General features: G+C 37.0%; 1 protein-coding gene across 1 annotated transcript in view; it reads right to left on the bottom strand.

The window, feature by feature from the left end:
• LOC121374762 (transmembrane protein 164-like) overlaps positions 1-14973 on the bottom strand; it is a 64372-nt gene that overhangs the window by 13903 nt on the left and 35496 nt on the right. Inside the window, exon 2 of the mRNA XM_041501874.1 lies at positions 902-1307. Coding sequence (XP_041357808.1) covers positions 902-1276 — 375 coding nt within the window. The 5' untranslated portion in view covers positions 1277-1307. The remainder of the gene's footprint in view (positions 1-901; positions 1308-14973) is intronic.

The following is a 14973-nucleotide window of genomic DNA, read 5'->3' as shown; positions in this document are numbered from 1 at the left end:
GCTTTAATTATAGTAAAAACAAATATGACGTAGACTTGCTTATGAACAAGGGTCTGTCACTTTATGGTAAAGTGCAAAAATACCTGCATTTAAAAGTAACATGGGTTCCACAGATATATGTGAATCATTTGGTTTGACGAATTGCAAACTGTGTAGTATATTGCTTGATGAAACAAGAGTGCAAAAATACCTGCATTTATACATGTAAGTAACATGGGTTCAACAGATAAATCATGGTTCATACAGAAATTTCAAACCTAAATTTAGGGGCTTTTAAGGGACTTTTAGGGTCAATATAAGTAAAATTTAGGGACTAAAACTATGCTGTCCACCATTTGCAATGACCAATGAAGCGTGTTTCGTTTTAAAATGACTAATCATGCGCTCCCCGAAAGTTACGAATGAATCCTTCTACGAAAAATACCGAACATTGACGATGTTTTACCAATGAATCGTTGTTATCATTTTGGCATTATTCACACACCAACGTTCGAGCGAGCATTGAGATCAACAAATGAATGTAGATATCGATGTATTTTTGGCAATTTATTTAATGTTTCCGGAAGAAGAAAAATGTCTATCGATTTCAGGGCTTATATGGCCCAATTTAGGGTCTTTTGTGAACTTGCCCGTCAAATACAGGGATTTTTAGGGCTAAATCATCAAAATAGGGACTTTTTAGGGCAACCCTTTAAATTTAGGGCCTTTTCAAGCGTGTGTGAACCTTGTAAATGTGAATCATTTGATTTGACAAGATTATTGCTTGATCCAATGAAACAAAATGTCAAATGACCTGCATGATGGTTGCTAGGTAACAGGGGTTTAACAGATAAATTGTTTCATTTGACGAGTTGCAGACTGTGTTATTTATTGCTTGATGAAACAAAGAGTGCAAAAATACCTGCATGATGGTTGCTAGGTGACAGGGGTTCAGCAGATAAATCATCTGCCGAGTTGCGAACTTGAATCCGAGTTCGACTCCGAACACGAGACACAATACGACCAGCAGGAGCCGCTTCCCGGCGTCGTCGGGCTTGATGTCGGCCGAGGGAATTCTGGGAAACTTCAAGTTCTGCCAGCCTTTCCACATGACGTATATGGCGAAGACGGCCGCGAAGAAACTCTCGACGACGCGCTGTCGCAAACTGAGGTAATCCACGCACTCCTGCCCACCGTTGCCAGGCAACGTGTGGTCGACGCCGGAATACGCCCACTCGAACATGACGGCCCACGTGCCATTGGCTGGATCCACCATGCCTCTCATCCACTCAGTCATCCATCAAGGACGCTCAGCGAAACGCGCCATTCTTGGAGAGAAGAAAAGAAAAAAGATGAATAGAGAGAGAAAATTTTAGTACACTGTATTACAAGTAAGAGTCAAGTTTACACATCTTACATATTAAAATTACACTGTCCAGTTAATCATCATAATAATAATAATAATAATAATAATAATAAAATCTTTATTTATAGAAGGAACAGGGAACTTTTTTTGTGGTATCGCATCTCGAATTGCTAAGCAAGTTTCAGAGATTGCTACACAATTTCGAAACAGTAAAAGCTGTCATTTGACTAGAAATATTGCTAATCAAAATTTTGAAAACAAAATGTTCCCTGATCAATCAGTTCTAGACTAAAAGATATTAAAACATAATTATGTAGTAGAGCAATCATATGTTTCTAAGAAGTGTTTGACGTTTTCTTTAATATATTTAAACTAGTACATTGTTTAACATCATTAGGTAAACTCTTCCAGATACGAACTCCAGAAAATTGAAAGCTTTTCTTGTAGTGCTCTATTTTTGGTCGGGGAGCTAGCATGTTTCCATCATCAATGGAATGAAATGTTTTATTTAATGACGCACTCAACTCATTTTATTTACGGTTATATGGCGTCGGGACATATGGTTAAGGATCACACAGACACTGAGAGAGGAAACCCGCTGTCGCCACTTCATGGGCTACTACTTTCAATTAGCAGCAAGGGATATTTTATATGCACCATCCCACAGACAGGATAGTACATACCACAACCTTTGTTATACCAGTTGTGGAGCACTGGCTGGAACGAGAAATAGCTGAATGAAATAGATCGATCACGCATCAGGAGAGCGCTGTACCACTGAGCTACATCCCGCCTTCCCCCCACCCCAATCATCAATGGAGCAAAGTTCATATTTTGATCATATTGGATTAAACAGGTCTTTTAGGGACTGTGGAATAAAGCAGCAAACACACTTGTTCGCATATACATCAGGGTTTCTGCCAGAGGGTAAAATGGATATGGTGCCATACCCAAAAAATTTTTCAGATTGTTTTTTAAAAAGTTAACCTTTTGACAAAATTAATTACTCTTATCATTACTGTATGATTTTTTTTTTAAACCTAACTCTAAACTTAACCCATTTTCTTTCTGGGGGATGACCCACCCCCACCCCCCACCCCCCCATACCCCATGTTGACTGTGGTTGCATTCAATTCCATAGCGCCATACCCAAAAATTTATTTCTGGCAGAAACACTGTACTTGTACTATATCCGTATATGTCATGTGTATACATTGTACGTATTGCATATATATGTTTTAAAAAACATTATGTACGAATAAAAATAAAGTTTGATTATGCACGGTAAAAAATAAAATCTCGGGCGCCATTTATTTTATACAGAAAGTATGGCTTTGTGAAAAGCACATGTTAAAATGATTTAGTAAAGCCGTATGAGGAGAACAAAGATAAGTTTGATGAGGTGCTAATGAGTTTGTTTTGTTTAATGACACCACTAGAGCACATTGATCAATAATTAATCATCGGCTATTGGATGTCCAACATTTGGTAATTCTGACTTGTAGACATCAGAGAAAACCTACTATAGTTTCCCTAATGCAGAAAAGGATCTTTTATATGCACTTTCCCACAGACCAATCTGATTAAAATTAGCTCCATTGGTTAATTACTATTACATGTGGATCTAACAGCAGCCCGTTGGAGCTCATGTCCAGTTGACATTTCATTCGACCAATCAAAACCTTACTTGCAAAATCATGCCAGTAATTTGAAAACATTCGGGATTATGCTGAGGGTTAACAAAATGATTTGGGTGAATTACGAAGTATGCCAGAAACTAATTTCAATATAAAATTCGTTTCAAGACGGAAAAACCCCCGTGATGATATAGCCGTAAAATCTGTTTATACTAGTATACAATCCAAAATTTATTACTGCACTTTTCCCCCTGTTTTTTTCAATGTTGAAATAGACCAACAAGTTCGCCTATTGCATAAATAGTCTCGCCAAATATTTTTAGAATTTGTATGCTCCCGAATAACGCTATAAAAGGCGAAGTGTAATTGGTCGATATTTAAATTGTTATTTATAGATGAAATGTCACCTGGACATAGGAGTCCACGCAATGCTGTTAGATCTACTGGTGAGACCAGTAGTGCTAATTTTAATCAGATTGCCCACAGACAGGATAAAACATACCACAGCCTTTGATATACCAGTTTTGTTGCACTATTTGAAACGAGAAATAGCCCAATGGGCCCACCGACGAGGATTGATTCCAAACCAAATGGACATCATGCGAGCGCTTTACCACTGGAACAGAGGCAAAGACAACATTGGTGGGTTCATGACATCATAGCAACTAAATTACCCTCACAGATATCTGTCAAGTAAACTATTCAAGCGAACTGCTTTTATTGCATAATAATTAAATTTCTGTTACATTCATTACAACATAACGTCATCCCATTGGTCACGACGTAGCAACAGGAGTTCGTTCAATTCTTGTTGAACATAAAAATTATGTCGTCAGGGAACGTTATATCTGATGACGTCATTTTATATGGGTAAGTTATTTTATTGAGTGTTTTTGTTTGTGGACAAATTCAAAATAAAGTATAAAGTTTTAGTGTTATTATTAACAAGTATGATTCAAATTTAATTATAAGTATTGTCTGTTATTTGTTTTACGTTCATCTGGATATGAACAAAACAAATCATCTGCAAACTTAACATCGCCGATTCAGTTTGCGGATGATTTTGTTTTGTCCATACCCCTATGAAGGTAGAAGAAGTAACAGACAGTCCTAAAATAAATTATACTAAGACAAAAAAGTTTAGCAAATGTGATGACATAAGAGAAGACTCGTAACCTAGTTTCAAAAATAATGATGACTCCATATAGTCCGTCCCATCCGCCTACATTTTTTTAAATAAATAATTTCAGTTTGGTTAGACGTAAGAATAAAGTAAAAGTGTTTTGGAAATAAACACCCAACCCCCCCCCCATAAAAAAAAACCAACCCAAAAACCAACTATTTTTGTGTGCAATTTAGAAAACAATCGGTTCAGAAATAAATAACTTGTAGTAAATTCCATAGTATGAAAAAAAAAACCATGTTCCCTGTGGGATAACAATAGGCTTAATTAATTTATCATTTAATTAATTGTCTGTACCAAACATGTAAACGTTTGTTAAAATTATGTAATACCACTAGAACATTCATTTATTAATCATAGGCTATTGGATGTGAAACATTTGGTGATTTTAACATTTAGTCTCAAGAGAGGAAACCTACTACATTTTTCCATTCATAGCAAGGGATCTTTATATATACACCTGCGAAAAAGTTAAGCACCACCCACATCAATAGTAAATAAAAATATATTGACATGACTAGGCTGCCATATGCCTTTTGTTTATGCTAACCGGTTGTATTACAAGTGTGAAAAGCACGTGCATACCAGCATACATGTCAGGTGAATTCCATGCCATGCAAAAACAGAAGCAGGGAGTGACATGCTACGGAAATGCAGTTTGAGGCTTATACCATAACATAACAATTTAGGCGATTTGAACTGTTCTCTTTGTTTGTAAACACTATGGCAAGACGAAGGTTGGCTGCTGCCACAAAATGGCAGATTATTGGTATGCATAACACGGGTATGTCATGCAGAGAGATTGGCAGACAAATGAACATTAACCACACTGTCATCAGTCGTTTGATTAAAAAATACGCTCAAACTCATGATGTTAAAGATAAGGCAAGATCTGGACGACCGAGGAAGACTGATGCACGTGAAGACCGAGTCGTAGTACGACTTGCAAGACGATCCCCATTGACCAACAGCAGAGTGTTAAGAAGTCAATGGAGAACACACAACAGTGTGTCCACGTCCACTGTGAGGAGGAGGTTGAATGCTGCTGGGTTGAGAGCTCGGAGACCAGTCAGACGTCCTCTATTCACTCAACATCACAAACAAGAGCGTCTGAGGTGGTGCGCCGCAAGAGCCCACTGGAATCTAAGGATCTGGAGAAGAGTACATTGGTCAGATGAAAGTCGGTTCCTGCTCCACACAACGGACGGTCGAACTCGAGTATGGAGATCCAGAGGCACGGCCTACGACCAGCGCAACATTCTGGAAGAGGTTCCCTTTGGTGGGGGTTCAGTTATGGTCTGGGCGTGCATCTCCTTTGACTGTAAATTGGATATGGTGACTGTACCCGGAACACTCAATGGGCAGATATACCAGGATACCATCTTGGACAGAGTTATCGTTCCTCATTTTGACAACCATGCACTTGCAAGCAGCCCTGTCTTTATGGATGACAATGCCCGACCTCATCGTTCCAGAGCAGTACTCGACTATCTGCAGCGGAATGCAATTAAAACTCTACTGTGGCCTGCAAGGAGCCTGACCTGAACCCGATAGAGCACATATGGTATGTTTTGCAGCACATGGTGAGACAAAGGGATCCTCCTTTGCAGAATTTAATGGAATTGACTCAGGCACTTCACGAGGAATGGCAGAGAATACTGCTTTTGAGGATTCGTCGAATCGTGTCCAGCATGAGAAGGCGTGTCCAGTCCGTCATCCAGGCACAGGGTAGATATACCCGATACTAACCAGTGACAGACTCAAAACCGTGTTGAGATGTTGGATGACATTTACAGATGACTTTTGTGACCATCAGGTCATTTGTATCAGCTGTGGATCAATAGTTTTAAGCTGTATGGCAAATGCTCATTTTCATGTTACTTGTTCAAGGGTTAATAAAATTATTACGTATCTCCATGGCATAATCATTAGTGTTTGTTTTTTTTCCGATATTATTTATTGCAAAAAGATATTCATTTTTAAAATGTTAAATAGTATTGGTATTCTCGTAATACGAGATGGCGTGAACGTGTCTGTGAAAAAATTGGGTGGTGCTTAACTTTTGAACAGGTGTATATATGCTCCATTCCAGAGAGGATAACACATATCACGATCTTTGATATACCAGTCGTGGTGCACTGGCTGGAAGGAGAAATAGGTACCATATACTGTATAAATGTAACAGGACATTTTCAATACAAAATGAAAGAAATGTTTTATTTAACGACGCACTCAACACATTTTACTTACAGTCATATGGCGTCAGATATATGGTTAAGAACCACACAGATATAGAGAGAGGAAGAACACTATCGCCATTTCATGGGCTACTCTTTTCGATTAGCAGCAAGGGATCTTTTATATGCACCATCCCACAGACAGGATAGCACATACCACGGCATTTGATACAGCAGTTGTGGAACACTGGCTGGAACAAGAAATAGTCCAATGAGCCCACCGACGGGGATTGATCCTAGATCTGACCGCGCATCCAGGAAGTATTTTACCACTGGGCTACCACACTGTACTCATGTAACAGGAGATTTTCACTACAAAATGTCGTGTCCTTGACTGTATAGTTTGGGTGTAAAGTACAATGCAGTGCGTACATGTACATTGTACAGACAGTAGTAGCTAGCTAGTAGTGCCAAAATGCTGATGGTAACTAACATGATCAGAGTCAATAGTTCACGTGTGTATTATTAATAACTGTTTATATCATCTAGTCTGCATTGATGTGTTGTTATAATAATACCTATTAATATCACACAGTATGTTGTAGATCAGGCAACAGCCGCTGATTCAATTTGTAAAACATCCGATAAGTCACAGAAACTGTACTTCAGTCATACAGAACATATTCTTAACATTTGTTTTGTTTAACGACACCTCTAGAGCACATTGATATATTATCAGCTAGGGGTGTCACGATACACCTTACCTCACGATATGACCTCAAGCTATGATACATATTACAATAAGATACGTATCACGATACCTCATTCATGGTGATTCCCCCGTAAAACAAGAAGTTGAAGCTTAAAAGCTTTACCACTGGACAATGTTCCACCCAACAGAACATATTGTATGGCTTTTATCATGATTAACACCCCGTAGGTATAACCCAGACGTCAAACATTAATACCAATTTGGCAAATTTAATCAGTAAATCTAAAGCCAAATTCAAGTAACATTTAGCTAAATAGAATTATTTCTTTAAAATAGCTATAGACATATAAACAACCCAGTTTTTGAGTGAGCTTTTTGGCAATTTGGCAAATGATAGCTTAAACCCTGCCCACCCCAACTATTAGACAAATAGAAGTTGATGCAGTGAATGAATGAATGAATGAATGAATGAATGAATGAATGAATGAATGAATGTTAGTATGACACATCAGCATGAGAAACACATCAGCAGTTGGGTGTCAAACAAAGACGAATGATGACAAAGATCAACACAGAAGTTAATTATTTTAGCAAGTCTTGCTGCTCCAATCACACTGAGCTATCAGAACTACAGGTCTCTGAAATGACGAGAATGGTAGTTTCATTCATGCAACCCAGGGCTTACAATATAGTTGTCTGTGATACGCGGCGAAAATCAGTTCATTTGTTAAATCTACATTGTACATGTAACAGTTGAAATAGAAATTCACCTGTTAAAACCAGCAACAAATTGCAGGTCATTTTTCAAAGAGACAGATGTGTATATACATGTGTGTGTGTGTATATATATATATATATATATACACACACACACACACACACACACACACATGTACATACACATGTATATACACATCTGTCTCTTTGAAAAATGACCTGCAATTTGTTGCTGGTTTTAACAGGTGAATTTCTATTTCAACTGTTACATGTACAATGTATATGTATATATATGTGTGTGTGTATGTGTGTGTGTGTGTGTGTGTGTGTGTATGTATATATATATATATATATATATATATATATACACACACACACACACACATACACACACACACACACATATATATACATATACACATACATGGTTATCTCATCTGCTGTTTAGCCCATGATTCTGTCAATTGTAATAATCATTATCATACATCCCAGAGCTGTCGGCGGGCCCATTGGGCTATTTCTCATTCCAGCCACTGTACCACAACTGGTATATATCAAAGGCCATGGTATGTGCTATCCTGTCTGTGGGATATGGTGCATATAAAAGATCCCTTGCTACTAATGAAAAAATGTAACGGATTTACGTCAAAATTACCAAATGTTTGACATCCAATAGCAGATGATTAATAAATCAATGTGCTCTAGTGGTGTCGTTAAACAAAACAAACTAACATCCCAGAGATCCTAATTTTCCACACTATCCCAAACCATTCCTTCATCCAGTGGTCTAATTTCCAGTAGGGCATATATTTTTATATATATCTTAGGAGGACTGCACATTTTTGAAAGTCCTTTATTAATATAATTATTATTTATTTTTTATTTTTTATTTTTTTTGGGGGAAAGGGTTTAAATTGGCATACTATTTTAAGAAAATAACAGAAGGCCACATTTTACTGCCTATTTTCAGTCCTGTAACCTATTTGCATATCATATTTTCATTTAATTTCAACTTACTTTCGTGCTTATATCCAATCAAGGTTCAAGCACGCTGTCCCAGGCATACACTTCAGCTATCTGGGCTGTCTGAGCAGGACAGTGGGTTAGTTGTTAGTGGTTAGGGATTAGTGAGAGAGAACAGGGTGTAGTGGTGTCACACCTATTTGAGTCATTAAAACTTGCTCTGGGTGTGAGCCGGTACCGGGCTGCAAACCCTGTACCTACCAGCCTTATGTCTGATCGCTTAACCACGACACCACCGAGGCCGGTTGCACACTATAATAGGGACATCATTTACATAGTCATAACAAGTTATGCTGAAATGAAATAGCTAGGTTATCTGAATTGGTTTTCCACACAAGCCATAAATATGGTACATTTATTTTCTACGATATTAACAACTTGTATTAAACAGGGAACTTTGTGTTCAGTATTGCGTCGCAATTCACTATGCAAGTTTCAGAAATTCAAACACAATTTTGAAACATTAAACAGTAGTTGCTTATCAACTTTCAATTAAATAGAAATATTGCTAAAATATTGAAAACAAAATGTTCCCCATTAAGTCTGATATTTTTATAGACATCTTTTGTAACGGCTAAACCCACTTCTCAGCACGGCACTCAGAGACTCAAAAATGCTGATACAGCAATAAAGGATACACTTATCTCCATGAACATAAACCTGAAGCCACTGATCAATATGTATGTGCATTTATTGTAAGCATTCAGTCACACAAGATCACATGATTAATTCAGAGACTAAATATTAGCTTACACTGTTCAGTGTTAAAGAAAACAGGATCAACAAAATAAGGGAGTCACGATCAGTAGATGAATAACAATTGTATGGGCACGACAGGTGTGTCAAACTAAATTGTAGTTTCATGAATACCTACTACTTTTAGAGTATCAAATTTACTACATTCTAAATATAGGGCAACAAAATAATCTTCCTTTACCTTAAGAATAGAATGTTATAACACTGCCCCTCCACCCCTATCCCCCAGCAACCCTGACATACATGAAAATCAGCTTTATTGTCCTGCAGGGTTTGAAATGGGGAAGTAAAATGGTCTGCTGTGTTTTTTTTGAAAGAAGGAAACATGGGTTGAAGGAAGGGTTTGGGATAGTGTGTAAATAATTAGAAAGAAAGAAGGAAACATGGGTTGAAGGAAGGGTTTGGGATAGTGTGTAAATAATTAGAAAGAAGGAAACATGGGTTGAAGGAAGGGTTTGGAATAGTGTGTAAATAATTAGAAAGAAGGAAACATGGGTTGAAGGAAGGGTTTGGGATAGTGTGTAAATAATTAGAAAGAAGGAAACATGGGTTGAAGGAAGGGTTTGGGATAGTGTGTAAATAATTAGAAAGAAAGAAGGAAAACATGGGTTGAAGGAAGGGTTTGGGATAGTGTGTAAATAATAGTTTCATAGAAGGAAACATGGGTTGAAGGAAGGGTTTGGAATAGTGGGCCTGTAAATAATTAGAAAGAAGGAAACATGGGTTGAAGGAAGGGTTTGGGATAGTGTGTAAATAATTAGAAATTGAAGGAAACATGGGTTGAAGGAAGGGTTTGGAATAGTGTGTAAATAATTAGAAAGAAGGAAACATGGGTTGAAGGAAGGGTTTGGGATAGTGTGTAAATAATTAGAAAGAACACATGAAACATGGGTTGAAGGAAGGGTTTGGGATAGTGTGTAAATAATTAGAAAGAAAGAAGGAAACATGGGTTGAAGGAAGGGTTTACCTGGGTGTGTAAATAATTAGAAAGAAGGAAACATGGGTTGAAGGAAGGGTTTGGAATAGTGTGTAAACGATTAGAAAGAAGGAAACATGGGGCCTTGAAGGAAGGGTTTGGGATAGTGTGTAAATAATTAGAAAGAAAGAAGGAAACATGGGTTGAAGGAAGGGTTTGGGATAGTGTGTAAATAATTAGAAAGAAAGAAGGAAACATGGGTTGAAGGAAGGGTTTGGAATAGTGTGTAAATAATTAGAAAGAAGGAAACATGGGTTGAAGGAAGGGTTTAAGGATAGTGTGTAAATAATTAGAAAGAAGGAAACATGGGTTGAAGGAAGGGTTTGGGATAGTGTGTAAATAATTTCAAAGAAGGAAACATGGGTTGAAGGAAGGGTTGGGGATAGTGTGTAAATAATTAGAAAGAAGGAAACATGGGTTGAAGGAAGGGTTTGGTGATAGTGTGTAAATAATTAGAAAGAAACGAAACATGGGTTGAAGGAAGGGTTACCATAGTGTGTAAATAATTAGAAAGAAAGAAGGAAACATGGGTTGAAGGAAGGGTTTGGGATAGTGTGTAAATAATTAGAAAGAAAGAAGGAAACATGGGTTGAAGGAAGGGTTTGGGATAGTGTGTAAATAATTAGAAAGAAAGAAGGAAACATGGGTTGAAGGAAGGGTTTGGGATAGTGTGTAAATAATTAGAAAGAAGGAAACATGGGTTGAAGGAAGGGTTTGGAATAGTGTGTAAATAATTAGAAAGAAGGAACATGGGTTGAAGGAAGGGTTGGGATAGTGTGTAAATAATTAGAAAGAAAGAAGGAAACATGGGTTGAAGGAAGGGTTTGGGATAGTGTGTAAATAATTAGAAAGAAGGGGCCCATGGGTTGAAGGAAGGGTTTGGAATAGTGTGTAAATAATTAGAAAGAAGGAAACATGGGTTGAAGGAAGGGTTTGGGATAGTGTGTAAATAATTAGAAAGAAGGAAACATGGGTTGAAGGAAGGGTTTGGGATAGTGTGTAAATAATTAGAAAGAAAGAAGGAAACATGGGTTGAAGGAAGGGTTTGGGATAGTGTGTAAATAATTAGAAAGAAGGAAACATGGGTTGAAGGAAGGGTTTGGAATAGTGTGTAAATAATTAGAAAGAAGGAAACATGGGTTGAAGGAAGGGTTTGGGATAGTGTGTAAATAATTAGAAAGAAAGAAGGAAACATGGGTTGAAGGAAGGGTTTGGGATAGTGTGTAAATAATTAGAAAGAAAGAAGGAAACATGGGTTGAAGGAAGGGTTGGAATAGTGTGTAAATAATTAGAAAGAAAGAAGGAAACATGGGTTGAAGGAAGGGTTTGGAATAGTGTGTAAATAATTAGAAAGAAAGAAGGAAAATTGGGTTGAAGGAAGGGTTTGGGATAGTGTGTAAATAATTAGAAAGAAAGAAGGAAACATGGGTTGAAGGAAGGGTTTGGGATAGTGTGTAAATAATTAGAAAGAAAGAAGGAAACATGGGTTGAAGGAAGGGTTTGGAATTGTGTGTAAATAATTAGAAAGAAAGAAGGAAACATGGGTTGAAGGAAGGGTTTGGAATAGTGTGTAAATAATTAGAAAGAAAGAAGGAAACATGGGTTGAAGGAAGTGTTTGGAATAGTGTGTAAATAATTAGAAAGAAGAAGAAAACATGGGTTGAAGGAAGTGTTTGGGATAGTGTGTAAATAATTATGAAGGAAACATGAGCTGAAGGAAGTGTCTGGAATAGTGTGTAAATAATTAGAAAGAAGGAAACATGGGTTGAAGGAAGGGTTTGGGATAGTGTGTAAATAATTAGAAAGAAAGAAGGAAACATAGGTTGAAGGAAGTGTTTGGGATAGTGTGTAAATAATTAGAAAGAAAGAAGGAAACATGGGTTGAAGGAAGGGTTTGGAATAGTGTGTAAATAATTAGAAAGAAAGAAGGAAACATGGGTTGAAGGAAGGGTTTGGGATAGTGTGTAAATAATTAGAAAGAAAGAAGGAAACATGGGTTGAAGGAAGGGTTTGGGATAGTGTGTAAATAATTAGAAAGAAGGAAACATGGGTTGAAGGAAGGGTTTGGAATAGTGTGTAAATAATTAGAAAGAAGGAAACATGGGTTGAAGGAAGGGTTTGGGATAGTGTGTAAATAATTAGAAAGAAAGAAGGAAACATGGGTTGAAGGAAGGGTTTGGGATAGTGTGTAAATAATTAGAAAGAAGGAAACATGGGTTGAAGGAAGGGTTTGGGATAGTGTGTTAATAATTAGAAAGAAAGAAGGAAACATGGGTTGAAGGAAGGGTTTGGGATAGTGTGTAAATAATTAGAAAGAAGGAAACATGGGTTGAAGGAAGGGTTTGGGATAGTGTGTAAATAATTAGAAAGAAAGAAGGAAACATGGGTTGAAGGAAGGGTTTGGGATAGTGTGTAAATAATTAGAAAGAAGGAAACATGGGTTGAAGGAAGGGTTTGGGATAGTGTGTTAATAATTAGAAAGAAAGAAGGAAACATGGGTTGAAGGAAGGGTTTGGGATAGTGTGTAAATAATTAGAAAGAAGGAAACATGGGTTGAAGGAAGGGTTTGGGATAGTGTGTAAATAATTAGAAAGAAAGAAGGAAACATGGGTTGAAGGAAGGGTTTGGAATAGTGTGTAAATAATTAGAAAGAAAGAAGGAAACACGGGCTGAAGGAAGGGTTTGGAATAGTGTGTAAATAATTAGAAAGAAAGAAGGAAACATGGGTTGAAGGAAGGGTTTGGGATAGTGTGTAAATAATTAGAAAGAAAGAAGGAAACATGGGTTGAAGGAAGGGTTTGGAATTGTGTGTAAATAATTAGAAAGAAAGAAGGAAACATGGGTTGAAGGAAGGGTTTGGAATAGTGTGTAAATAATTAGAAAGAAAGAAGGAAACATGGGTTGAAGGAAGTGTTTGGAATAGTGTGTAAATAATTAGAAAGAAAGAAGAAAACATGGGTTGAAGGAAGTGTTTGGGATAGTGTGTAAATAATTATGAAGGAAACATGAGTTGAAGGAAGTGTTTGGAATAGTGTGTAAATAATTATGAAGGAAACATGAGTTGAAGGAAGGGTTTGGAATAGTGTGTAAATAATTAGAAAGAAAGAAGGAAACATGGGTTGAAGGAAGGGTTTGGGATAGTGTGTAAATAATTAGAAAGAAAGAAGGAAACATGGGTTGAAGGAAGGGTTTGGGATAGTGTGTAAATAATTAGAAAGAAAGAAGGAAACATGGGTTGAAGGAAGGGTTTGGAATAGTGTGTAAATAATTAGAAAGAAAGAAGGAAACATGGGTTGAAGGAAGGGTTTGGAATAGTGTGTAAATAATTAGAAAGAAAGAAGGAAACATGGGTTGAAGGAAGTGTTTGGGATAGTGTGTAAATAATTATGAAGGAAACATGAGTTGAAGGAAGGGTTTGGAATAGTGTGTAAATAATTAGAAAGAAAGAAGGAAACACGGGCTGAAGGAAGGGTTTGGAATAGTGTGTAAATAATTAGAAAGAAAGAAGGAAACATGGGTTGAAGGAAGGGTTTGGGATAGTGTGTAAATAATTAGAAAGAAAGAAGGAAACATGGGTTGAAGGAAGGGTTTGGAATAGTGTGTAAATAATTAGAAAGAAAGAAGGAAACATGGGTTGAAGGAAGGGTTTGGAATAGTGTGTAAATAATTAGAAAGAAAGAAGGAAACATGGGTTAAAGGAAGGGTTTGGAATAGTGTGTAAATAATTAGAAAGAAGGAAACATGGGTTGAAGGAAGGGTTTGGGATAGTGTGTAAATAATTAGAAAGAAAGAAGGAAACATGGGTTGAAGGAAGGGTTTGGAATAGTGTGTAAATAATTAGAAAGAAAGAAGGAAACATGGGTTGAAGGAAGGGTTTGGGGTAGTGTGTAAATAATTAGAAAGAAAGAAGGAAACATGGGTTGAAGGAAGGGTTTGGAATAGTGTGTAAATAATTAGAAAGAAGGAAACATGGGTTGAAGGAAGGGTTTGGGATAGTGTGTAAATAATTAGAAAGAAGGAAACATGGGTTGAAGGAAGGGTTTGGAATAGTGTGTAAATAATTAGAAAGAAAGAAGGAAACATGGGTTGAAGGAAGGGTTTGGAATAGTGTGTAAATAATTAGAAAGAAAGAAGGAAACATGGGTTGAAGGAAGGGTTTGGAATAGTGTGTAAATAATTAGAAAGAAAGAAGGAAACATGGGTTGAAGGAAGGGTTTGGGATAGTATGTAAATAATTAGAAAGAAAGAAGGAAACATGGGTTGAAGGAAGGGTTTGGAATAGTGTGTAAATAATTAGAAAGAAGGAAACATGGGTTGAAGGAAGTGTTTGGGATAATGTGTAAATAATTAGAAAGAAGGAAACATGGGTTGAAGGAAGGGTTTGGAATAGTGTGTAAATAATTAGAAAGAAAGAAGGAAACATGGGTTGAAGGAAGGGTTTGGAATA

Source organism: Gigantopelta aegis, chromosome 1 (genome assembly GCF_016097555.1).
Source record: "Gigantopelta aegis isolate Gae_Host chromosome 1, Gae_host_genome, whole genome shotgun sequence".
NCBI lineage: Eukaryota > Metazoa > Mollusca > Gastropoda > Neomphalida > Peltospiridae > Gigantopelta > Gigantopelta aegis.
This window is presented reverse-complemented; position numbering and strand designations above follow the sequence as displayed.